The 24,510-nt window shown below is 41.5% G+C and overlaps 1 protein-coding gene and 1 non-coding gene across 5 annotated transcripts in view; both read right to left on the bottom strand.

The window, feature by feature from the left end:
• Positions 1–22,281, bottom strand: part of Mid2 (midline 2) — a 101,975-nt gene extending 79,694 nt beyond the window's left edge. For 2 of the 4 annotated variants that reach the window (NM_001434290.1, NM_001434289.1), the window contains exons 1-2: positions 22,209–22,281; positions 7,609–8,324 (exon numbers count right to left, since the gene is read on the bottom strand). In NM_001434290.1, the coding sequence (NP_001421219.1) occupies positions 7,609–8,268 (660 nt within the window). In that variant the 5' untranslated portion in view covers positions 8,269–8,324; positions 22,209–22,281. Of the gene's footprint in view, positions 1–7,608; positions 8,325–21,572; positions 21,916–22,208 lie in introns of those variants that run through there. The other 2 variants (NM_001191889.2, NM_001434288.1) reach the window with 1 other exon arrangement.
• Positions 6,492–6,598, bottom strand: LOC120099415 (U6 spliceosomal RNA). Its single transcript, XR_015647270.1, has one exon. It is a non-coding gene; the product is annotated as a U6 spliceosomal RNA (small nuclear RNA).
• Positions 22,282–24,510: the final 2,229 nt, after the last annotated feature.

Genomic DNA, 24,510 nt, shown 5'->3' with positions numbered 1-24,510 from the left:
CCTCACCAACCCGAGAGTAATCTGAATCATCCATCATCTTTTGAAGTATGCTCAAAGTAGTGATTTAGCTCAACCACTAGTGACTAAAAGATCTGGGACAAAACAATCTGAAAACATAAAGGGGAGAACACACATAAGTGGAGTTTCTATTTGCTAAACTTGCTCTTAAGCTAGAGAGATGGCAACAGAAAATATCTTCCAGCACAGACTCCTATTAATACTACATGAGTGCAGAGCCAGAGAAATCGATGAAATCTTGGAAGGAAAAAGCAAGGATTCAGATCAGTCCTAGAAAGCAGTTTTAGTAGAGATGAAATTAAAATACACTTACTCAGACACCCACATAAGCCATTTACAGAAGTATTCAGATTTTTTTTTGCTTGTTTTAGAATCATGTTCTGTTTTCTTATCTTTGAGACACAGTCTTGCTATGTAGGCCTGGCTGGTCCAGAACTCATTATATAGATCAGGCAGGCTTCAAATTTGCAGCAACCCTCCCCCTTACTGTATGCAAATGCTGAGATTTAGGCATATGCTAACATGCCCTTGCCTATGTTTGCTTTTGTGTTGTTTTACTTTGTTTTGACGTTTGGATTTTGTTTGTTTGTTTACAACACATTCTCATGTATCCTAGGGTGTACTCGAACTCACTCTCAGCCAAGAATGACCTTGAACTCCTGATCCTCCTTCCTCTACCTCCCAAGTACTAAGATTGCAGGCATTCAACCCCATACCTAGTTCTAGATTTATACGTACTTGTGATGGGGGGGGGAGAGTGGAAAAGTTCAGAGACAACAGAGAAGCTAGCGTCATAAGCAATGGTAACTTTCGGATCTGGAGTTGAAGGGTGAAGACAGGCTGAGCTGAGAAAGCCCTTGATGTTAGCCTTCTTATCCACATTTGTCCATTACAACCCATGCCTCAACGAACATAAATCCCAAATATATTTTTCATTTCTAAGTTTAGTAGAAATTTCATCAAATTGAGTGCTGCTTTTCTTGCTATCTTTAACAACTGTTATTCTAGACCCAAGTAAATAAGATTAGAAACAACTTTCATCTATGGTAACCCATCCTGGTCTATACTGAAGATTTTTTAATTGAGCATAGAGGTCTGGCTCATTTATTAGAGTGACCCTTAACCTTGCATGGCCTCGCTTTAGGATAGGTTATTTTTGAGTCTCTAACCCTCCCTAAAGTGCCTACAGAAAGTCTTACACTCATGATCCCCACCTGCCTAACTTGTCAGTAGATATCACAGATGTTCATCTTTATATACAGTGACCCACATTGATGGGCACACTGATACAATGCCAGGGAGGCATTCTCGGTCACAGATTCATGCAGAAATGTACACCCTTGCGGATGATGATGCCTATATATTTATGCAAATATACCAACTTCCCAACCCAGTCTCTCATAAAGATATGTATCTTCTCATGTTTATATTCATACTCATATTGGCTCAGAAATAATCAAATGCTTACTGGTACATATTTGAAAGGGCATCTGTCTTAGCTAACAGAAGTGGGTGTCAAGTGGGAGCACAGACAATTGACTGGGGAAAGGCAGTAGCAGAATGACAGTGAGTGACAGGACAACAGAGTGACTGAGTAGGAAGAAGGATAGCAATCAAAGTGATGGGATTCAACAATATCTTTCTTTCCAAACTTTGAACTCTTTCTGTAGCTTTCTTTTGAACATTCTTCAAGTCTTATATCTCCTTACTCTTCATCTGGGAATGTTATAGCTCTGTCTCAACCTTTGTGTGTGTGTGTGTGTGTGTGTGTGTGTGTGTGTGTGTTGCTTTCCAATGGAAAAAGCTTAATCTAGTTCCAGGTAATATATTGTAATAACAAGAATCTTAATATGTAAATATAGCTACATTTAATAATTATTTGTAGTGGTGAATTAGAGGAAATAGAATGAGAAAAGGAAAATGTGCTTGTTTATCCCTTTCAGGAAATTCCTCTATTCCCCCTGGGTTTTTTATCAACTATATTTTTGGCAGGCTGTGGGCATGGAAATGTGAAGACATCACTCTCAAAGAGAATTATAATAATCACGTCTGATTTATACAGATGTCATCATGGGGTTAGGCAGTTGAAAAATCCAGTAATCAAAATGAATAGGCACTTAAAATTAAGGACATGTCATACATTTGCTCACGCTCTGGGTTTGAAAATTGTCAGTAGTTCACAGGAGGCATTTTTAGACTTCCAAGATATTCATAATGGCAAGAATGGTTTGTATCTACTAAGATGAGAACGAAATCAAGCTATGTTCACTAGCATACTTCCTACAACATAATTGTAACACTGGGCAGAATGGTTCTGACCTATAATCCTAGCACCCAGGAATCAGATTCACGAAGACTGTGAGTTCAAGGTCAGCCTGTGTTACATAAAAAAACAAACAACAAAAACTAAATCAAAACCTTGCCCCCCAAAAATAGAACAAACAAATAAACAAAACCCCCATGTCATTATGAAGACCTAATTTCTTTGGATTTCTTAAAGAGGTATGTTTGGCGAACACAAAGGAAAATAACCAAGAACCAAAGACATTGTATCTGGCCTCAAGGAATTTATGGTGTCTCTAGAGTGTGTTGGGGCAGACTTCTGGGGTCTGGCTTGAGCTCTAAAAAACAGGTAGAGTTCCTAAGCAGGCCAAGAGAAGAACACTGGTGAATGTCGAAAAAAAGCCAAACTGGACATTTTGTACGCAGTTAGGAAGTTCATCCAAGTGGATGAAGCTGGCAAAATTGAGAGTCGTGAGGGGGAAATGTAAATGAGCAGCAAATGATAAAAAGCAGATTTTAGAATATCAAGTTGAAGTCTACCAGCAAGAGAGAGGCACTGAAATTGGCTTCTTTATTTGAAGCCAGCGTTTGATAATACAATAATATTAGTCTTTTATAAGGGAAGGAGCTCGTATAAATAGAAATTCTGAAATGTGAAGCAGTTTTATACAATGCAGCATATATCATGAATTAAGTAAGGTATGTGTAACTGTCAGTACCATGAGTATTGTTTGAACTAACTAAACTACTGGTAGTCTTCTGAAGGTTATGTTTCCTGAATGTCAACCCTTTAGGCATATTATACAAACAAGATCATAAAACATATAAGTGCCCCCCCCCCATAAGTCCTCAGCTCTGTTAAAAAAAAAAGCTAGCTCCCAATTGCTCCAACCTTTCTTATATAGCACAATGGTTGGTTTGGTTTTTGCTGAACAACATTTTAGGTCACTAATCCTAGCTAAGGAGGTTGAATATAAAAGTAAAAAGAAGCATTGCATCAGCCGATAACCATAAAAGTCAATGTGTGTGTGTGTGTGTGTGTGTGTGTGTGTGTGTGTGTGTGTGTGATAAGAGTCAATTTGTGTGTGTGATAAGAGTCAATTTGTGTGTGTGATAAGAGTCAATTTGTGTGTGTGTCTCATTGATAAGTGGCTATTAGCCCAAATGCTTGAATTACCCTAGATGCCTAGAACAAATGAAACTCAAGACGGATGATCAAAATGTGAATGCTTCACTCCTTCTTTAAAAGGGGAACAAGAATACCCTTGGCAGGGAATAGAGAGGCAAAGATTAAAACAGAGACAGAAGGAACACCCATTCAGAGCCTGCCCCACATGTGGCCCATACATATACAGCCACCCAATTAGATAAGATGGATGAAGCAAAGAAGTGCAGGCAGACAGGAACCACATGTAGATCTCTCCTGAGAGACACAGCCAGAATACAACAAATACAGAGGCGAATGCCAGCAGCAAACCACTGAACTGAGAACAGGACCCCCGTTGAAGGAATCAGAGAAAGAACTGGAAGAGCTTGAAGGGGCTCGAGACCCCATATGAACAACAATGCCAAGCAACAAGAGCTTCCAGGGACTAAGCCACTACCTAAAGACTATACATGGACTGACCCTGGACTCTGACCTCATAGGTAGCATTGAATATCCTAGTAAGAGCACCAGTGGAAGGGGAAGCCCTTGGTCCTGCTAAGACTGAACCCCCAGTGAACGTGATTGTTGGGGGGAGGGCGGCAATGGGGGGAGGATGGGGAGGGGAACACCCATAAAGAAGGGGAGGGGGAAGGATTAGGGGGATGTTGGCCCGTAAACCGGGAAAGGGAATAACATTCGAAATGTAAATAAGAAATACTCAAGTATTTAAATAAAAAAATTGTGTGTGGGTGATAAGAGTCAATTTGTGTGTGTGTGTGTGTGTGTATGTTGTGTGATAAAAGTCAATTTGTGTGTGTGTGTGTGTGGTGTGATAAAAGTCAATTTGTGCATGTGTGTATGGTGTGATAAAAGTCAATTTGTGTGTGTGTGTGTGTGGTGTGATAAGTAAATTTGTGTGAGTGTGTGTGGTGTGATAAAAGTCAATTTGTTTGTGTGTGGTGTGATAAAAGTCAATTTGTGTGTGTGGGTGTGGTGTGATAAAAGTCAATTTGTGTGTGTGTGTGTGTGTGTGGTGTGATAAAAGTCAATTTGTGTGTGTGTATGGTGTGATAAAAGTCAATTTGTGTGTGTGTTTGTGGTGTAATAAAAGTCAATTTGTGTGTGTGTGTGTGTTTGTGGTGTGATAAAAGTCAATTTGTGTGTGTGTGTGTTTGTGGTGTGATAAAAGTCAATTTGTGTGTGTGTGTATGTGTGTGTGTGTGAGAGAGAGACAGAGAGACAGAGAGAGAGAGAGAGAGAGAGAGAGAGAGAGAGAATGTGTGTGAGTCAGTGTGTGTGGGAAAGGTATAGTCTTTCCCTTTTCTGACAGAATGCACTGTCCTCTCAGAGCCAGGGGAATGTGCTTAGGTTGTTTCTCCCACAGCGTCTGCCATCGAGCTAGCTTTCTCCAGTCTCTCGAGGACAGAATCAAGGAATCAAGGTGAATAACCACAAATGTTTTTCTAATTTAAAATCAACACAAAGAAGGATGTACACACGACATTAAGTCAGGCTTTTCTGTTTTATGCGGTGAAATATAGCCTTTCATACTTAGCACTGGGTGGAGGAAATTACCTGAGTCTCCCCCACCTCCCTTTCTCTCTCTCCTGCTTTCCCTTCCTCTCTCACCACTCTCTCCTACACACACACACACACACACACACACACACACACACACACACACACCCTCCTTTTCCTTTTCAGACAACACAACAAACCACACAGTTGGGAATGACTCAGATGTTTCCAGTCTCCATCCAAAAAGGAGCAAAAATAGTTTCCACTTAATTTATAAACAGATTTTTCTGCACATTTCCTAAAAATTAAGGGGGAACTATCAAAAATATAGCCACTCTTTCTCCAAAAATTACTGATTAGTCATGGACCGAGACATCTTTTTATAAAATACACTTGTGTTTCCCCAGCCCAGGAGACGAGGACTAGAGCTGTATCCTGTCAAATGCCTGATGTATCACCCCATGTTTTCAGCTATTCTGAACTAGCCAGTGTTCTGTAGACAGACTTTTTCTACTCAGCCTCTTTGTTATCTCAGCAGTACATATGGATGCCAGCATTTCTGTGTGGAACAGTTTTCCCAGCCAATGCTTATTACGATGCTAACACCTGAAAATAGTTGGCACTGATTACCCTATCCTCTCCATGTCCCTCACTCTGCTCGCTCCCACCCCCGTCTTTGGCCATTGTGAAGCTAAAAGTTATGAAATTGTGTCATTTTCCTCATGCTGCTAATCACAGACCTACGGGATGTGTAGTTGCTGGAGCATAAAGTGAGCTTCAGAGGGGAAATGGCAGTTAAAAAAAAAAAGATGGGGTTGGGGATTTAGCTCAGTGGTAGAGCGCTTGCCTAGCAACCGCAAGGCCCTGGGTTCGGTCCCCAGCTCCGAAAAAAAGAACCAAAAAAAAAAAAAAAGATGGTTGTCTCTGCCTGGAGACTCCTTTTCAGTGCCAGTCTAATTACTAAGCAGGTCTGTTACCATTCACCAACTCACTTAGTGGAAGAAAGTCTCAATTTATGAAACTTTAAAATGTAAGACTTGGACTAGACCAGGTGCATGGCCTAGCAATTTGATGACTCTAAGAATTTAAGTCAATAATATTACCCTTTGTAGCCCTACAAGAATGAACTGAATAAAATAAAAAATGTGTTTATTTATTCTCTAAAATGAAAAAATGCCATTGACTCTTAAATATATATTAGAAGGAAGGTCCAGAGAGCGTGCAGTTAGATTCTATTTGAGGCTGCTAATCTTACTATTCATTTAAACACTTAATTTTTTTTGTTAGATTTCATTTAATTTTATAATGAACACATAATTAAATGTGTGAAGATATAATAGTTCTGGTAGAAATAACAATTGTTTTAAATTATACAACAATGTGGGCAATTACACATTTAATTTTTCTATAACAGCATCTAATGTACAATACAGGTTTTAATCCTCCAGAAGTCCTGAGACATTACCAAATTTAAACTTTTTTTCATTGAAAATATTTTTTCCATACAATATATTCTGATGATGCAAAAAATATGGAATGCTTCACAAATTTGCATGTCATGTCTGCACTGGGGCCATGCTAATTAATCTTCTATCATTCCAATTTTAGTGTATGCGCTGCCAAAGCCAGCACTAAGCATTTTATTTAGTCTGGAATCTGTGTCAAGTAGCTTCCTCCTTGAGAAAAATTATACCACAGATCAGGAAAGCAACAGGAATCCAACACTTGGCTACGTCTGACTTTCATGACCATCAAAGTGAGGTAACAGGCACTTGGACTTGCAAACAAATATTACATAACATAACTTCACACAACGTCCCACTGAGCACAAAGAGACTGGAAACTTGGAAGATGGGGCCTGTAAACAAGTGTGTTAGCTTGGGCCTACGATAGCAAAGCCAGGCACAAACTCAAATTCTAGGTTCCATAGCCATCACTTTCATTTTACGCTACTCCGTGTTGGAGTACCCCTCCTGGGTTGCTGATCTGTGGTGGAAGAGCTAGCTCCAAGTGAAGTACTCACTGGCAACTTGCAGTGGCCAATGCCAAGCATTGCTTTCCTTGCTGCCTGGTGAGGTATTGTGGTTGTTGTTGTCTCTCGCAAAACCAGAGCTATAATCCAGGGACTTGGCACTTGCTAGGCAAGCACTCTATCCCTGAGCCACATCCCCAGACCTTGCCAGCACACGTATATACTAATGTCCTCCACAGATCTCTCGTCTGCATAGATATACTCAGACACCTCCACCCACACCTCCACAGAGACCCACCCAAATGTATGCAAATTAACACACATGCTAATTGCAGTACACCTACACAGGTACTCATGTACTGAATAGACGAGGTGGAAAGATCGTAGCAAAGATAGATAATGCACAATGGGTCACAGAGGAGAAAGACTGCTGTTACCCTGGTGAAGTACACCATGGGTTTCCTTCCCCAGAACTGCACATAAATACATAAACACAAGCTGGCTTATGTAATACATAAGTCCCCGAGAAGCTTGCAGTGAATAGGCTATTCCGGAAGAAAATAACTTGACTTACTTGACCTATAGAAAAAGTGATCCAGTTTATTGGGGACCTTGCTAACTGTACAACTATGTACTAAATGAGAATTGTGAGGGAGGGAATACTGCTTACCTTTAGTTTCTCAAATCGATCATTCAGAGAAGCGACCTGATGGTCTCGGTGACGACCCACCAGTTTGCATAAGGCACAGATCAATTGGTCATCAGATACACAGTACATGTTCACCTTCTCATTCTCATGGTCCAGACAGGTAATCCCTCGAAGATGTGTGTCTGAAACTGGTTCCACCAGGCGATGGCTCGTGAAAGGTTTCTTGTTGGGGTGTGTGGCCCGAAGGCACCGGTCACAGTAGGAGACCTCACAGGTGATGCATGTCTTTACAGCATCTCTCGGAGGGTCCTGCTCACAGAACTGACATGCAATTCGCTCACTCGACATGGCGGAACCAGGCCTGTAAGTCCTCTCCCGACGGCTCTCACTTGGAGAATTGGGCCCACTGACTGAAGCCTTCTGGAAGCGATCAATAATGTTCTGCAGGGTCACATTCCTCTTGAGGCCATCCAGGCCCCGGTGATTCAGCGAGATAACATACCTGCATGTAGGACACTGAAAAGCAGTAATGGGTTCAATGGATTCACCGGAGCTGCAGCTTGAGACCAGGATGCGGTGAGCACAGCTAAAACATAGGCTGTGAGCACAAGGGAGCAGAAGGGGGTCTTCAAACAACTCGAGGCAGATTGGACAGGTCAATTCAGACTCCAGTGTTTCCATCTTTAGTGAAAATAATCCTGCTGAGGCATTAAGAACCGCAGAGGCTGGGCTCTCACCTGCAAGTAACACAAAGTAAGAGTCATTAAGTATTTCCAAAGGAAAAGTGATTGCAGAATAATTATATTGTAACCAATGGAGACTTTCAGCCTGATAGACTCCCCAGGGATGCTTAAGCAATAGGAATTATTGGGAAATTAATCAGGAAGTCTTTCTGCACCCCACTCTCTTTCAAGCCTTGTTTTAGACACTTGCCTGAGGTTTGTTTTTGTTTTTTTTTTCTTTTCCTTCACTAATAAGCAGAAGCAAGTGGCTACCTCTATGTCTTCGTTTCCTGATTAACATTACCATTCCAGCTCCCACGCTCGGCATGGATCATTTCCTCCTAAATTCTCCCCTGGCATCTCTTCTCTGAGACTGTGATGAGTTGGAGGCCCCACAAATTTCTCAATCCCTATTCTCCAATATTGTTCTGTATTTCATGTCAAGGCAAGATATAAGGGCTGCTCCTATTTTACATCCAGTGGAAGGAAAACAGGGCTATATTTCAAACTAGCTCTCTCCTTTCTGAAATGATTCCATTCCAAGTGCCTGCATGGAAAAAAAAAAAAGACAGACAGCTTTGGGAAAATGCAGTTTCAGTGCAGAATGATCCATTTTACTTCAGAGTGTGAGCTTGAATTACTTTATATTAGCACACATGGAAATCGGTTTCATCCTATCTCCATTAAGTTGAGTCATTAGAGATAAGAGATGATGGTTTTCCCTTTCACTTTCTCAATCCCTAACCTTCGGAAACTCTTTCATTTGGTCAAGTTGAATAGGGAAGAATTTCAACTATGGACTTAATCAGTAACTGCACCTCTGCTTCTATCTGGGTTTCTCGTTACAGATTTGTTCAACTAGCACTTGCCTGTTGCAAAACTTGTCTTCCATGTGGGTTTTTTTCCCGTGCTTTCTAAAACATGACTAGATAAAAATCAAGATCTACCTGGAAATTGTAAGTTGAACAGCCAGAAAATGTTCACTCTGGGAACCTTTGTTTTCATGCAGACAGGGGAGTAAAAAAAAAAAAGTGTCCCAAGTGACAGAGCTAAGGAGTCTTTTGCTTTGTCCATTTTTGCATGGTCGTTTCAGAATTGGACATACAGCTGTTGCTATGAGTCTTTGACATTCTGAGTTAGCTCTCAATAGAAAGCATGTCTCCCTGATGTCGGTGCTATTAATAAAAGAGAAAAGGGCATCTCTTGGTTTTGAGGAGTCTTGTTCCTCTCAGTAGCATTAGAAATCTTCATCAGGACTTGAAAATTTGATTCTTCCAGTGGTATTTGTTCAAATATTGTCAGTGAGTAGTAATATGTGCATAACCTTCTCATGGGAATCACAAACAGTGAGTGCAATTATATCTAGCACTTAAGTGAAATAAATGTATTCATGGAAGATGTTTCTAAATCAAACCTACTCAATGTCCTGAAACTAACCAGGTATTTCATGGAGCCTCCTACAGTAAATTGGGCTATAAATGGGAAGGGTTTCTTTATAAGACAGCCACTCCCAGTTAGGTTACTGGGTTCAAAGGTTTGCTTAGCTATGTTTTAAAAAAATGAAACGTGATTTTTTTATTTTATAATTTTCAGGTACTTAAACATATTCATCCATATGTTTGCAGAGGAACCTAATAATTGGATATGCCTTTAGAGAAGAAAGATTACAACTTCCACACAGGGGAGGACTATTTCCTTAGATAATTTCATCTGATAGTCAAATTAAACACAGCCATAAATGAACTTACACTCGCTGAACCATCCTTGCCAAAAATTGCAACATTTCCTTAAATGGTGAATGTTATCATCCAATCCTAGAAAGTGTTTATTACTTCAAATACTGGGCACTTCTAGAACATTCACATTAGCACACATATATGTATTTCCTACTAATTGTCTCCTCTCCTGGAGAACAACAACAATTTTGTATTTTTATTCATAGCATGATTATGCCTGGCACAAAGTTGGTATTCGATAATGGCCAATAATGTGTTGCTCAGACCAAAAGTAAGAAGGTGCATTAGTATTCATTGATTATTTAGATGTGTTCTGAGTACTGAGCGCTTTATGTACATTAAATTCTTTCAGGACTGTGAATATGGTATTAGTACTAGACCCATCATATACTTAGGGAAATGAGGCACAGAACATTAGCAAGTCAACCAGAAACACAAACACAGAGCTGAAGTCACCATCATACCAATGCCTGTGCTTTGTCTCCTACACCTTTATTCTGATCATCCCACCTCCTTCACCGAAGTTATCTTGACTATTCACAAGAGCGTTTCTAAAGGGCCGGTTTCCGCTTCTATTTCTGTCTCTCTGTCCCTCGGAACCCTCTGCTTCTTTCCGACTCCTTCCTTTCGGTCTATCTACATCTGACACTGTACTTTATTACAATCTCTTTCGGAGCTCTAAGCATTCCACAATGTCTGTGTTGAAAACTACCTAGGTCGGTCAGAAGCATCGCACACAGTCACATTTACGTGTTCACGCGTAGATAGAATCAGATAAGATGCCACAGCTTCCCTGTCCTTAGAGGGTGCTGTATAAACTCTTCCATATTGGGGCTGGAGAGATGGCTGAGCGGTTAAGAGCACCGACTGCTCTTCCAGAGGTCCTGAGTTCAAATCCAGCAACCACATGGTGGCTCACAACTATCTGTAATGGGAGCTGATGCCCTCGTCTGGTGTGTCTGAAGACAGTTATAGTGTACTCACATACATAAAATAAATCTTTAAAAAACCTCTTCCATATGGAGAAGTACCTCTTCAATTTCATATGAATCCCTAAATTGTGTTCCCAAATCAATATGGCGCTCAAACCTCGCTATGAAATTAAATTGGGGAAACACATTCTGGGTCCCAGGAGCCTTGTATAAAGTCAAAGTAGTAATTTTTAACTAGAGGTTTCTGGGCCTCCTAGAAATGTCTGCAGTGTGTGAATGCCATATGCATTTGTCACCAGAAGAGCATTGTTCATAGCTTTCAAAGGACTCTTGGAGGTGTACATAACAGTAGAGTTTAACCCAAAACACAAACAAAAGAAAATATTAGAAAGGATAGACAAAATACAGAAATGTATTTAAATGAGTCACAACTTATGATGTTTTCATAGAACTGCAGTGAGTTAAAATAAGTTAGTTACAATCAACAATGTCAGACTGAGGCTGACCCCTAACACTTGAGCATCCTGTTTCCACCGGACAAATGATGGGATGGCTGGCATGCGCTACCATGCTGGGCACTCCATTTTATTTTATTATGACGCAGTAACATCATTCGCCAATTTGAGGGGTTGAATAATTTTTGCAAGTTCCTCAAACATTTGTTCAGTCATTTCTCGTGTTTTAGGACTCCTGGTTGTCATTAGCGCTGTTTTGCCATGTCTGCAGCTATCCTCCACTTCCCTACGTCCATTGTTACCCAAGCATCGTTACGAGACCAACTATTGTCTTTAGACTTTCCTTTAAAAACTGGGTACCATCGTTACAAAGAATGTAATTTGTTCAAGGTCATATTTGCTTACAAATAGCATAGAAAATATTCCAGTGTCGAAGAAAAGCCCTCTAGAAACAAGCCTGTGCATTTACAGCCAACTCATTTTTGACAAAGGTTCCAGGAGAATTCGGCAAAGAATGAATAATTTCAACAAATAGTTCTGGGAAAACTTCATCCTGACATGCACAAGAAATGAAGTTAGAAACCTATCTCACAACACAGAAAAACCATTAAAACCAGGCATGGTAGTGTGTGCTTGCAATCTTAGCCTTGACGGGTGGGGCCAGGAGGAATGTCATTGCAAGTAAGCTCAAGGCCACTACGGACTACAGAGTGAGATCTTGGGCTACAAAACTAACCCCTCAGTCTAAAGATGAAGATGGACCAATCATCTAAGAATCAAAGCAGCAAAAGTCTTAGAAGAAAAGATGCATATAAATCTGACATGACTTAGATTAGACAGCACGATTTTTTTTTTAGATCACAGAAAAATCACAATTAACCAATAAAGATAAATGCTACTTCATCCAAATTTAAACCTTTAGGGCTAGAAATAACACCATTGGCAGAATGAAAAGGCAAAGGATCCTCCTGAGAAGATAAACAAATAGCCAGTAAGCACAAGAAAAGATATCCAACATCATTAGCCATTAGGGAAATGCAAACCAAATAAACACAGTAGAACAGCTATAATAATACAGAGGATCGAAACAGAGAAAAGTAGCAGGTGTCTACCAGGATGTAGGGAAATTGAATCCCTCATATATTACTAGTACGGATGCAGAATGGTGCAGCTGCTTTGGGAAATAGTTTGGCATTTCCTCCAGAGTTAAATGTGAAGTTGCCATCTGATCAAGCAATTCCACTCCTAGGTCTGAACTGAATAAAATAAAAAATGTGTTTATTCAAAAGCTCATGCACACCAACGTTCATGGCAGCAATATTCATGGAAGCCAAGAGCAAAACAACCAAAGCCCATCATCTGATACATGAAAAATCAAAACACAGTTTGTCCTTAGGATAGAGTATTATTTGGCTATAAAAATGAATGGAAATACTGATAGCACCTGCAATATGAACAATCCTTTAAAATAGATTTCCAAATGAAAGAAGCCAGTACAGAAATGTAGTATATTGTGTGAGTCCCTTTATATGAAATGCCTACAATAGGGAACATCATAGGAATAGAAGCATAATCGCAGTCAAGGTCTAAGAGAAGGAAGGAGCAGGTGTGAGTACGAATATGGACGGACTTTCTTTCTGGAATTTTGACAATGTTCTGGAGTTAGATAGTGGTGAAGGCTGCACAAGTTTTTTACTATATTAAAAACAATTGGGCTGTATACTATTATGGTATGTATGGTGACTATTATGCTATATGAACCACATCTCAATCTTTAAAAAGAGATTCAAAGTCAAACCAAACTCTAGACTTAATATAGCTTAATACTGTATAGTATCAGTATGTTGCAAACTGTGTGATTATGCAGTGAGTATAAGCTATTGGATTACTTACTTTTATTTTTTTTCCAGATAGGGTGTCTTGTATCTCAGCAGGCCCTGAACTGGCTAGGTAACTAAGGATGACCTTGAACTCCTGATTCTCCTCCTCCACCTGCTTAGTGCTGGAATTAACAAGTATCATCACTCCCAGCTTGAATAGCTTATTTCCTTTTTTCTAGGTCACTGATTCCCTATGTAGGTCTTGGGATGCTCTGAGACATCTACAACATGTCAACAAGTGTCAGAAAATTCTTAAGCCTCACTTCTTATTCACTTAAAATATTTAAATTGCTGCTAAAACACTTAATTCCTACCTTTATCACAAAATACTTTAGCAGAGGAAGGGACACAACAAAAACAAAACAATGAGAAAGTGTAACTTCAGAAAGTCTTGAGAATTGAAGAGCTTAGATTTAGAGGGTTATAAAGACAGCAAAAGAATGTGAATCTGATGAGTATGACCCAATGGCAGATAATCACGACGCTTTCTCCAGAAAACACAATTGTTGTCACAAATGCATTAACTAAATGTACAAAGTGGTAGAAACAACTGACATTTTAAGAAATAAATATCCTTGTGCCTACAACCTAAGAGTTCCATTCCAAATAATTTAGTTACTGGTGTATAAACAAACATGTATGGTTTTGCTCTTTCTACTAGAACATTCTTCCTGCATGGCTTATCTTCACAGTCTATCCTCGTCAGTCTGAGCTTTGTTAAAAAGTAGGAAGAGAGAGGAAGGACGGAGTTACCAATGAAAGTAGACTTATTGGTGATGCATTAAAATGCTGTGTGTGCCTCTATAGAAACACAAAAAGGGTTTGCCTCTCCCTCCCAACTCTCTTTCTCTTTCTTTTGAGACAGGGGCTCACTGAATAACCTGGGCTAGGCTCAATCCTCTTGCCTCAGCCTTTCCGTGCTGAAATTACAGTCATGCACCATCATTCCTTCCTAAAAGGTAGAGGATTAAGATTTCAAAACATATCACGTTTTGCCTTTACAAGATGAAAAATTGAGTCAAGTATTGCCCTCCAAATCTAGCATTAGCTAACTCTGATCGAGTTATGATCAAGTAGCTGTGATCTGCACTTGACAGAATTCTATTATTTCAAATGCCATTTGAACATAACTAAATGCCTACTTATCCCAACAGCTAATAGCCTATCTAGTTTTCATCTTCTAGATCTTCTGAGTATGGCTCCCGACTCTTACTCTCTCCCTGGGGAGCTACAGTCTACCCTTCTTCCCATAAAAGCCACAAATGTGAAACTAAGCCTGACCTTTTGGGCTGTAGATGAAGAAAAGAGCTGCATTTTTATCTTTAAAAATAATACAAAAACTATTCTTTGGGATATTAGCTTTAACCTTTCACGATATTAGCATTAACTTCTCATGAGACTTTCCTTAAAATACTAGAAACTATCCATCTTCCTTGGAGTATGACCAAACAAGTCCTGGCTTAGTCTGTTTCTTCAAGTACAAAATACTGTTCAAGTTGAACTAGAATCACCAGGCATTCCTTTAAGATGCTTTCTAGATCAGATATCCTATTATTATAGAGTTCTTTCTATTTATTATCATGCAAATAAGATACCTTGGATGCTATAAACTAGCTCTTAAAAGCATGACTCTCAATCACCGGTGTAACTAGTCAGGCTAAGAAGTGATAAGCATTATCACCAAGGTGACAAGACGCACAAGTGTATGACTGTCCTTTGTCTAGGCTGATGTGAAGTGCAGTAGATGTTTTTACTTGCTGTACCTCAAGGAAGGTTTATTGAATGTTCCAGTGAACAACTAAAGGGGAGGGGAATGCCTTATGAGTATCAACCAATGAAAACATCTTCTAGACCTGAAAAAGAAAACTAAGGGGTTGGGGATTTAGCTCAGTGGCCGAGTGCTTGCCTAGCAAGCGCAAGGCCCTGGGTTCGGTCCCCAGCTCCAAAAAAAAAAAAGAAAAAGAAAAAAAAAAAAGAAAACTACCAAATCGAAGAACATTTTGATTAGTGGATGACACCTTCAAGTTCAGAAAAGCTCATTTGAAGCCCCTTGGATGTTGGTACATGGCTGTAAACCCAGCACTTGGAAGGCTGAAACAGGAAGATTACAAGTTAGTTCAAGGACAGCCTGGTCTACATAATGATTTCAAAGCCAGCTTCAGGGGTTGGGGATTTAGCTCAGTGGTAGAGCGCTTACCTAGGAAGCGCAAAGCCCTGGGTTCGGTCCCCAGCTCAAAAAAAAAAAAAAAAAGCCAGCTTCAGTTACACAGCAGCTGTGAGAAATAAATCTGACATAAGGATAGCCAATGGGGATTTAGCTCAGTGGTAGAGCACTTGCCTAGTAAGCACAAGGCCCTGGGTTCAGTTCTCAGCTCCGGAAAAAAAAAAAGAAAGAAAAGACAAAAAAAGGATAGCCAATGCATAGAATTCTTTATATTCTATATGATGAGAACTCAAAATAGAAGCAAAATGGAGGTTAGGTAGGTGGTCAATGACGGTAATTAGTTCAAATAATAATATATCTGTATAGTGGTTATATTTTTTTTAAAAAATCACTATTTCATTCTTTTACTAATGTCTTCTTAAAGTCTTCTATCTAACAGTACTAGCTTATGATGCAGGTAAAACATTTAAATTCTTTGGAGCACAGCTTCTTTATCTTTTAGCTCAAAAGCACCCTGTGCATGCATTGCATATTCCCTTGTGATGATCCCATGAGGGTAAAATAAATTAACCCGTTTTAAAATTACATTTACTTGCATCACACATTTACACACGATATACCCAGAACACTTTTTTCCCAAGCAAGAAACACCTGGAAATTCATCACAAACAAATTATTGACATGATAGAAAACAATCATACTTTTCCACACAATCCCAGGAAAACCACAGTTTTAACTGTGGTGATTCTGATGCTCATATGTCTTACCATTAAGGTTTCCATATGGTCCTTCAGAGGGAAGAATTATTTCTAGTGTTTTCTTTGTTCTGTTTCTTAACAATTTAATGATTTTTATTTGTATGTGAATTGATATTTTGCCTGCAAGTATGTCTGTGTGACGGTGTCAAATATTGGAGTTGCAAAAAGTTATAAGCTGCCATGTGGTTGCTGGGAATTGAACCCCTGTCCTCTGGAAGAGCAGTCAGTGCTCTTAACTGCTGAGCCATCTCTCTAGTCCCTCTGGTGTTTTCTTTGAGGCTCCCATCATATACGACAAGAGCTCAGAACCGAAGGTTGATTACTGGCTAGGACAGAGAACTGATCCAGTTCCTGACTAACAGGCATTACTAACAGGCATTAGTAACAGGCATTACTAACAGGCATTACTATAAGGCCTACTTACTGTAACTAGTCAGGCTAAGAAGTATAGGATTGGATAGTACATGAATTGAATGTTATTCCTTTCTAATAAACAGCTCCTAAATCTACCACTTTGAGTGTTTTATATAATTAAGTCATCACAAATATTAAAACATAAAAATAACAGAACCAAAAGTCTTAATCTGCCTCCAATACAAAAGATTAATCAAAGTCTGATCAAAATGCATTATATAAATGTATAAAATTTTCACAGACTAAAAATATTATTTTAAAATGATTAATCAAAGTAACCAAAGATAGATTTGCTGAGGTAACTTATAATGTTTGACAAGAATTGTTAAGTATGATTCATAACGCAGATTCCACTGGCAGAGCTGTGAGACTGGGGACAAACGAAGAACAGCCTTCTTTACGCAGGCTACTAGTGTACATTCTCATCCATTTTAAGATGGAATTTCCAACCCTCTGGGTTTGTTTTCAGTGACGCATTTTTAAATATACAGTGATTTTTAAAGTATTCAGTGTCCTACTGCCATGGGCAGTCATTTCCACTTCTCCATAATAAAACTTGTAATATATGTATGTAGGGCACCCTATTGAATGTTAGGCTGTGAGGACCCCAAGTTCTGATCAGTACCAAGAAACAGAAAACAGAGGCCTATTTGAAATCAAGCTTCTCCTCTCCCCGGAACCACATGGATCCTAGCAACCCTGAACAAAAGGCTATAGACGAAGTGATAGAGGATTGTGGACTATAAACCATTTTTTCTATCTCTGGACTGCACACACACACACACACACACACACACACACACACACACACACACACACACGTACACTTTGCTGCCTTAAGTCAGCGTTGTCTCCTATGCCTACATATTATGTTCCTATCAGAGAAAATTAGAAAATATTAGGATTTTAGATGTCAGGAAGAGTTGTCATTATAGAATGGGTTTTTATCAGATCATCTGGTCTCTGTAAGAGGATGACCCAGAGCCAGAGGATACTGTTCGTCCTCACCCAGAGGAGTCTGACCTGCAGAAAGAGACCGAGACAAAGCCCAAGGTCAGGCAGTCAGAGTGCTGTGGAGAAACAAGAACCCACACTTTTCTAACCCAGTTACACTGAACCAACATTGTAGTGTATACTCTATTCAGGCAAACAGCTCATGGAGAAAGTGACGGTGGGATCGTGTCACTTTTTTTTTTCCTCAAAATCCCTCTGCCAGGTTTATAGACTTTCTGGAAGTCTGACAATCAAAAATGTTATGTGACTATGGTCATAAAGAATAAAAAGATGAAAAAAGCAGCAGACAGAAAAAGCCACAGAACAGACTTCTACAGCCCACAGAAAACTTTGGGTAGTGTTTTAATATATGAAAATGGGTGGCGACGAGATTCTTGGCCCTTGAAGGCAAGAAGTGAGGATAAAGGGTGCTAAAGGTCTGCACAGAGCAGACAACAGCGTAGGACTATCTTCTCTTGCCACTGCTCATCTGAACTTCTCACTGTGGCTCAACCAACACACAGAGAAGCCATTTTCTGGCCTCCTCTGTTACCACTCAGTGACGATCAATGTATTTATTAAGGATCTGGAAATACAGACAGCACAATATCATATTTTGTACCCAATTTTCAAAAACAGTGACTATATTTAGGGCTAGTGAAACTGCCCAGCAAGTAAACTTGCTAACTACCCAGACTGGTGGCCAGAGTTAGATCCACAGAACCCATGCAGTGGAGGGAAAGAGTAGATTTCCACAAGTTTCCCTCTAACCTCTGCATGTATGCTATGGCACATATGCATGTACCATATACATGGTCAGAGGCACGCAAATAAAGAACTGTTAAAATTTAAGTGACTGCCTTTCAAACCTCTTGAACTGTGTTCTATCCATCATGAACGTGTTATACCTCACACTTTGATGATATAGTATTTCATGTAAGGACACTACGCACATCATAGACACAGCTTTCTTTTGTATAGAAGACAGAACAAAAAGTCAATAATACTAAATGGAGTTGGAGCATCCTCCTATCCCCTCAGACCTCTTCTAGCAGCTGAGTCCCATGGCCAATATCTAGAAATTTAGGAAAATCTAGAAAGATTGTATGACAGACAGACAAAGCCAAACAGTTATCTCTTAAAACAGTCACCTGAGACATAATTGTATGCCTCATCCCTGACTTTGTCTTTTGGGGTTTTACATCCCTGTTGAGAAAGAGAAATTCTAGTTCTAAGGGACCTAACAATCAGAGACAGTGTTCTTCACTCTTCATCAAGATGATGAGGTTTGTTGAGTGATTACAAAAGCATTCTTCTCTAGTCTCCCTCCTAATTGTTGCGGTGTCAGCAGATTTTATGGGAGGAGGGAATAGAAAGGCTCACTACTCAGAACACTACTTGGATGCAATTATGACACTCCACCAGCACTATTTTAAGGCCTGCAAGTTGGAGCAAGTTGCCCTGTTCTTAGAGGAGGGATTAACCAAACCAATTTTATCTAAGTCAATTTGCACTGTTCAGATGATATGTTTGTGAAGCAAGCAAGCCACTCATTTGCAGCAAGTGCCTCTCAGAAGTGGTCTTGCAAGGTACAACATGCTAGGTAGGAATCACGGGAGTCATGAAAGTAAATAGGAGAGACAGCTCTTCATGTCCTGTAACTTCTCTCCCTACTCCACACATCACGCACCCTGACCTGATCGAGCCTTGGAGATGTAAGTAGAGTTTAGCATAGGGCAAATATGAGCCCAAAATACTGGGTCAAGTGCAGGGCCTCCCTCAACACAGCCAGCAGAGGTGTCTGTGCATTAAAGGTGCTTTAAAAAATATTGACTCATGGCTGCTAGGTGCTAATTGTGCTTCTATAGCCAGACCTAAAGTTATCTGTGACACTTTTTATTGGGCATTAACTAACTCCCCTCCGCATAGGCTAAAAAAATGGGTGAGGTTGAATATTCAAATGAGTCTGACTCAGACTGTTAGGGTAAAGTGTAATCAATATGATTTATGACTCGACTTAAAATCATCACCATTACTTTCTATGCCTAATTGTATATATGTTCCCATTCAGTTGCACATACATTTGCGAAACAAATTGACTTAAGATCTAAATTACAATGATAATTTGAATCCCAAGGGAACTAATAAGGGCAAATTAAGGTTTGTGTAAATTAGTGTTCCCATTTATATCCAGTCAATCCAGTAACCCACTAAGGGATAAATGAAATGCTTTCACTGGAAAGTATAATGCCAAGGTTTATAGAATCCTTTTATCTTCAAAGGACCAAGCCAATACTCACAATACCCAGTACACAATATTATGCCTTTTATGCAAGTGCAGCATCTGTGAAAGAGAGGTCATACAAATGTCTAAAGGCCGTAAAGCCAATGCAACGTCACATTTGGAATGAACTCTCTGATCTTCTAGGCTCCTAGGCTTGTGTTTCAACCACATGAATCAAGTTTTGTAAGGAACAATCAAGAGAAATCTAATTCATATTATGCGTCTGTATTAAGCTAATTGATTGAGCAGGAATATATAAAAATAGCAAAGATCGATTCTCCCTCGGGGCAGTGCTGAGTGGGGAGGAGGTGAAAAGGGTGGGGGTGCTGGGATAGGAATCTAGGATACAGCAAAACTCCCTAAGCAGAAGGGAGCAAGAGTGTGAACTCTTCGTTTGCCAACTCCATCTTCTATTGGAATATTGTCAGAGCTGATTCGATTTCGGAGAGGAAATGGAGTGGGATTAAAGTCAGCCCTTATGGTCCAATTTGAGAATCTCATTAATCCCCACACAATAGTTGTCTCCTATTACAGTTTCCAATGTCTTGCTTCATAAATACTCCTCAGAGACAAACAACTAATGCCATTCACCAGCCCCACCCTCCAGAATCTTCAAAAAAAAAAATTCAAAGTGATTGAAAAGCAAGAAGCTGCACTGCTGGGATGTGCACAGGTCGACAGAGAAAAGCTGAGAGTGCAGGGACTCTGGGAGAGATGTGGCAGCTTAGATGGGAGGCAGGGATAAGAAGAGGCAGAATAGTGACAGCACATAGTGAAGAGAGAGGGGAAAGTGAGGAGTCCAACCATCCCGGGATCCTAATTTCCTGCTCTAAACCGAAATGCCTCCTAAATAAATAAATAAATAAATAATATGCTGCACGTGAAGTGCGAAACAACCTAAGCCAGCCCATCACCAGTAACGTTACAGTAATTCTTAGGAGCCCAAAATGAAAAAGGCTCCCGTGTCTCTGTTTCAGTCGCAGTGTGTCCTGTGGACACACTCAAGTTTTCCCTCTTCCCCCCAACGGCGCTGCTTTTACAGCTAGGCCAGAAATAAAGAACCACCCAGACAGAGACTTGAAGATCACTTCCCCAGCAGGGGGAAAACAAGGGAGGGGGGATTAAGTTTCTCCCGGGCTCTTGCCCGCAGGGTGTCCACCGCATCTCTGGCTGCTGCGCCAGCACCACTGAGCCAACCGCCGACCTCCGGGCGCCGCCCGGGCCGAGGACGCCGTGGATTGCGGGAGCGTGGGAAGGCGGCTGCGCCCTTTCCCAGACTTGCGCCTAGGCGCCAGGAGAGCTAAGCCGCTCCACTGCTTTCCCCTGGCTCGGCCTGGCCAAGCGGGAGGCCTCGGGCCGTTCCCCAGCCTGGGATCTAGGAGTGCAAACTCCTTCCCACGAGGGCAGTAGCAGGAGTCCGGGTCACTACCGTGTGACAGACAACTGGGACTCCGCCACTGCCACCTGGAGCCTCGAGGACCCAGTCCCGTCCGGTCCCCCCCACTCTCCCAACCCCGAGTGTCCTCAGCCAGCGCCGGCCCCGGCGGCACCTGAAGAGCAGCAGGAGCTGGCCGGGACCAAGCCCTGCGCGGGCGGCCACACTAGCCACCCCCCACCCCCGGGCCTCGGCGAGGGGACGCGTTTTACCCATATTGTTCCCGGGTGTCAGCCATCTCCTACGCGCGCCGGGAAGCGCCGTGCGCTCGCTGGCCTCCACAGCAAGCTGGCTCGGGCTCCCGCGCAAGCTCCCGGGCCGCTGTCGCTGCCGCCGCCGCCGCCACCACCACTCTAGGCCGCCGCCCGCCTTCTCCGCTGCGGCCGCCGCCGCCGTTGCCGCCGCGCAGCAGCCGGGATCCGCCAGCCCGCGCGCCCCACGGGAGACAGCACGGAGACCGCGACGTTCCGGCGTCTAGGTCTCCCGGGCTAAACTTAAAGAGTTTTCGCCTCTCAGTCCAGAGGCAGCTCCATGACACCACCGCAGCACCACACTGTCATTTCCGCCGCCGCAGAGGAAAAAAAAGGCAATCCCTTCGAAAGGAGGGTGGAGTGGGGGCAAGCGGAGCGGAGACTGACACCCTAAGGGAGCACGGGGAGGGGCCCGGGCAGAAGGGGCGCTGGGCCACCTTCCTAGGCTCACCTTCCGCCGCCCCCGCCACTCCCAGCTCCCCGTGCCCCTCCTCTGGAGGCGCGCTTACATGTTTTCTCCCCTGGCAGGAGTGACCGGAGAAACCTGAGCAAGCAAAGGCAGCGGGTGGGTGGGGTTCAGATTACTACTGTACCTACCAGCTGATTCCAGCAGCCTTTTCTCCAGCACCCTGTCATCTTGATGGAAGACACGGGGAGAAGGGGACTGACTGAACAGGCGTGTGTGTGTGTGTGTGTGTGTGTGTGTGTGTGTGTGTGTGTGTGTGTGTGTGTTTGCGCGTCTACAAGCGAGCGGGTGGTATGTGTGAAGTACAGAAGGAAGACTGTGGCCAAACTCTTCACCCACCCACCTCCCTTCTACATCCACAAACCCCCAGATTAGAGCAAGGGAAAAGGCTGTTGCACTCGCCAATGAGAAGAGTGTGCCTGGATCCTCCTCACGGGTCCTACTGGTGAAGCTGTTCTATGCAAAGTTAACTAGAGAGTAAAACAAAAATAGTGGAGGAGACAGAGAGGGGCAGACAATTGGAGGAAACCCAACCCCTTTTTCTTTTTACAAAGGGAGAATGGCTATGTTCTATTGGCCTTGGGCACAAGTTGTTCCGGTGGATTGAAGCCACTAAAAGTGTAAGGGGGTAAGGTTTCTTTTGCACCTTCTGATCATTGACCAACAATACAAGAGGGTCATTACCAAGAGGACAATGAGGCAGATGCTAGCCATCCAAGAATTCAATGTCCCTATTAAGATCCATTCGGAACCCAGGAGTTTCTCATTGGTCTGGATACAGCCTGCCTTTTGACCCGTCGTTGGCTCAAAGACCACCACACCCACTTAAAAAGTAGATGGGAGAAGGAAGCCACCCCAGAGGATACTCTTTCTAGTACCACTCATAGAGGGAAAAAGAAAGCAATCAAAAAAAAAAAAAAAAACAAAAAACAAAAAACAGCCCTTCTCACATGGGCCTCCCATTACTGTGTTTGGGAACAAATCCAAAAAGAGAAAAAAAAGGTAGATGGGTGTGTCTTGTCAGGGAACCAATAGCAGTCAGCCAACAGCACTGTTAAACAACCTGCTAGAGAACACTGGAGTGGAAATGAAGGGGAAAACCCAACCACATTACCTAAAGGGAAGTACAGTGCTGAGAGATGTAAAAGTTAATGCGTCATATTCTAAGCACAAACAACAAAAGCAAAACCAGACAAATGACACTACATAGGACCAACACCTACACAGCAGAGTACACAATCGACACATTGGGAAAGGGAGAAAATGTTTAAAATCATATAGGATAAGGACTTACTATCTAGAATATGTAAAGAAGTCATGTGTTTTAAAATGGGCAAAGGACTTGAATGGGTATTTCTCAAAGAAGAAACAAATAGCAGATAATAAGGTGTTTAACATGATCAATCATCAGGAAAATGCAAAATCAAACAATGGAGATGTGTTGCATATGGTTAACAAGACTAGACTCTGTTCTTGGCATGGTCAGATGGGTAAATTCTATACCATGAGACCTTTGACACAATAAAACACTTCATTTCTTTTAAGCTCATGAGTCAGAAGTCTGCTGGGCACATTCACCACCCAAATGTTAAAAATAATTATATATGTATATCTTATGTCTGTGCATCTTTATTTACATTTGTCTGGAGTCAGTCTGCTTGCTGAAAGACCTGGGCTGTTAGTAAGTGAAAAAAAAGGGTAAGTAAGGAACAGATATGGCAAGTAGAATGAAGGATGCTATGGACCAGTGGGAGAAGGAAATGAAATGTCCTTTAAAGCATACATGGTTTCTGGCTTGGATTTTTGAAAATTTTCTACAAATAATTTGTTTTGTGAATGTACTTAATGCTACTGAATTGTACACTAAAAAGTGGTTAAAGTGGCAAAGTGCATATGAAAAAAGCGAAAGAAAGAAGAATAACACTAGACAACTATAGTACACCACAGGAAGAACAACAATATGAATTATCCAGACCCTCCAGAGCTCCTAGGGACTAAACCACCAACCAAAGAGTACACATGGTGGGACCCACGGCTCCAGCTGCGTATGTAGCAGAGGATGGCACTGTCCAGCAGCAATAGGAGGAAAAGCTCTTGGTCCTGTGAAGGCTCATTTCCCCAAAGTAGGGGAATGCCAGGACATTGAGGTTGGAGTGGGTGGGTGGGAGTGGGAACATCCTCATAGAAGTTGGGGGAGGGGGAGGCGGTCTGGGAGAGAGGGTAAAGGGGATAACATTTGAAATGTAAATACATAAAATATCCAAGAAAATAAAATTATAATAAAAAATCAAAAAAGAAAATCTAAGAGCCTGGAAATACCTTGTACACGATTCAAACCTAGAACTGACATTAGCTTTTATGGAGATCTTTCAATAACTGCATATTACACATTAAGAATGTTTTATGGGCAGGGCATAGTGTGCACGCCTTTAA

Source organism: Rattus norvegicus, chromosome X (assembly GCF_021556685.1).
Source record: "Rattus norvegicus strain SHRSP/BbbUtx chromosome X, alternate assembly SHRSP_T2T, whole genome shotgun sequence".
Taxonomy (NCBI): domain Eukaryota; kingdom Metazoa; phylum Chordata; class Mammalia; order Rodentia; family Muridae; genus Rattus; species Rattus norvegicus.
This window is presented reverse-complemented; position numbering and strand designations above follow the sequence as displayed.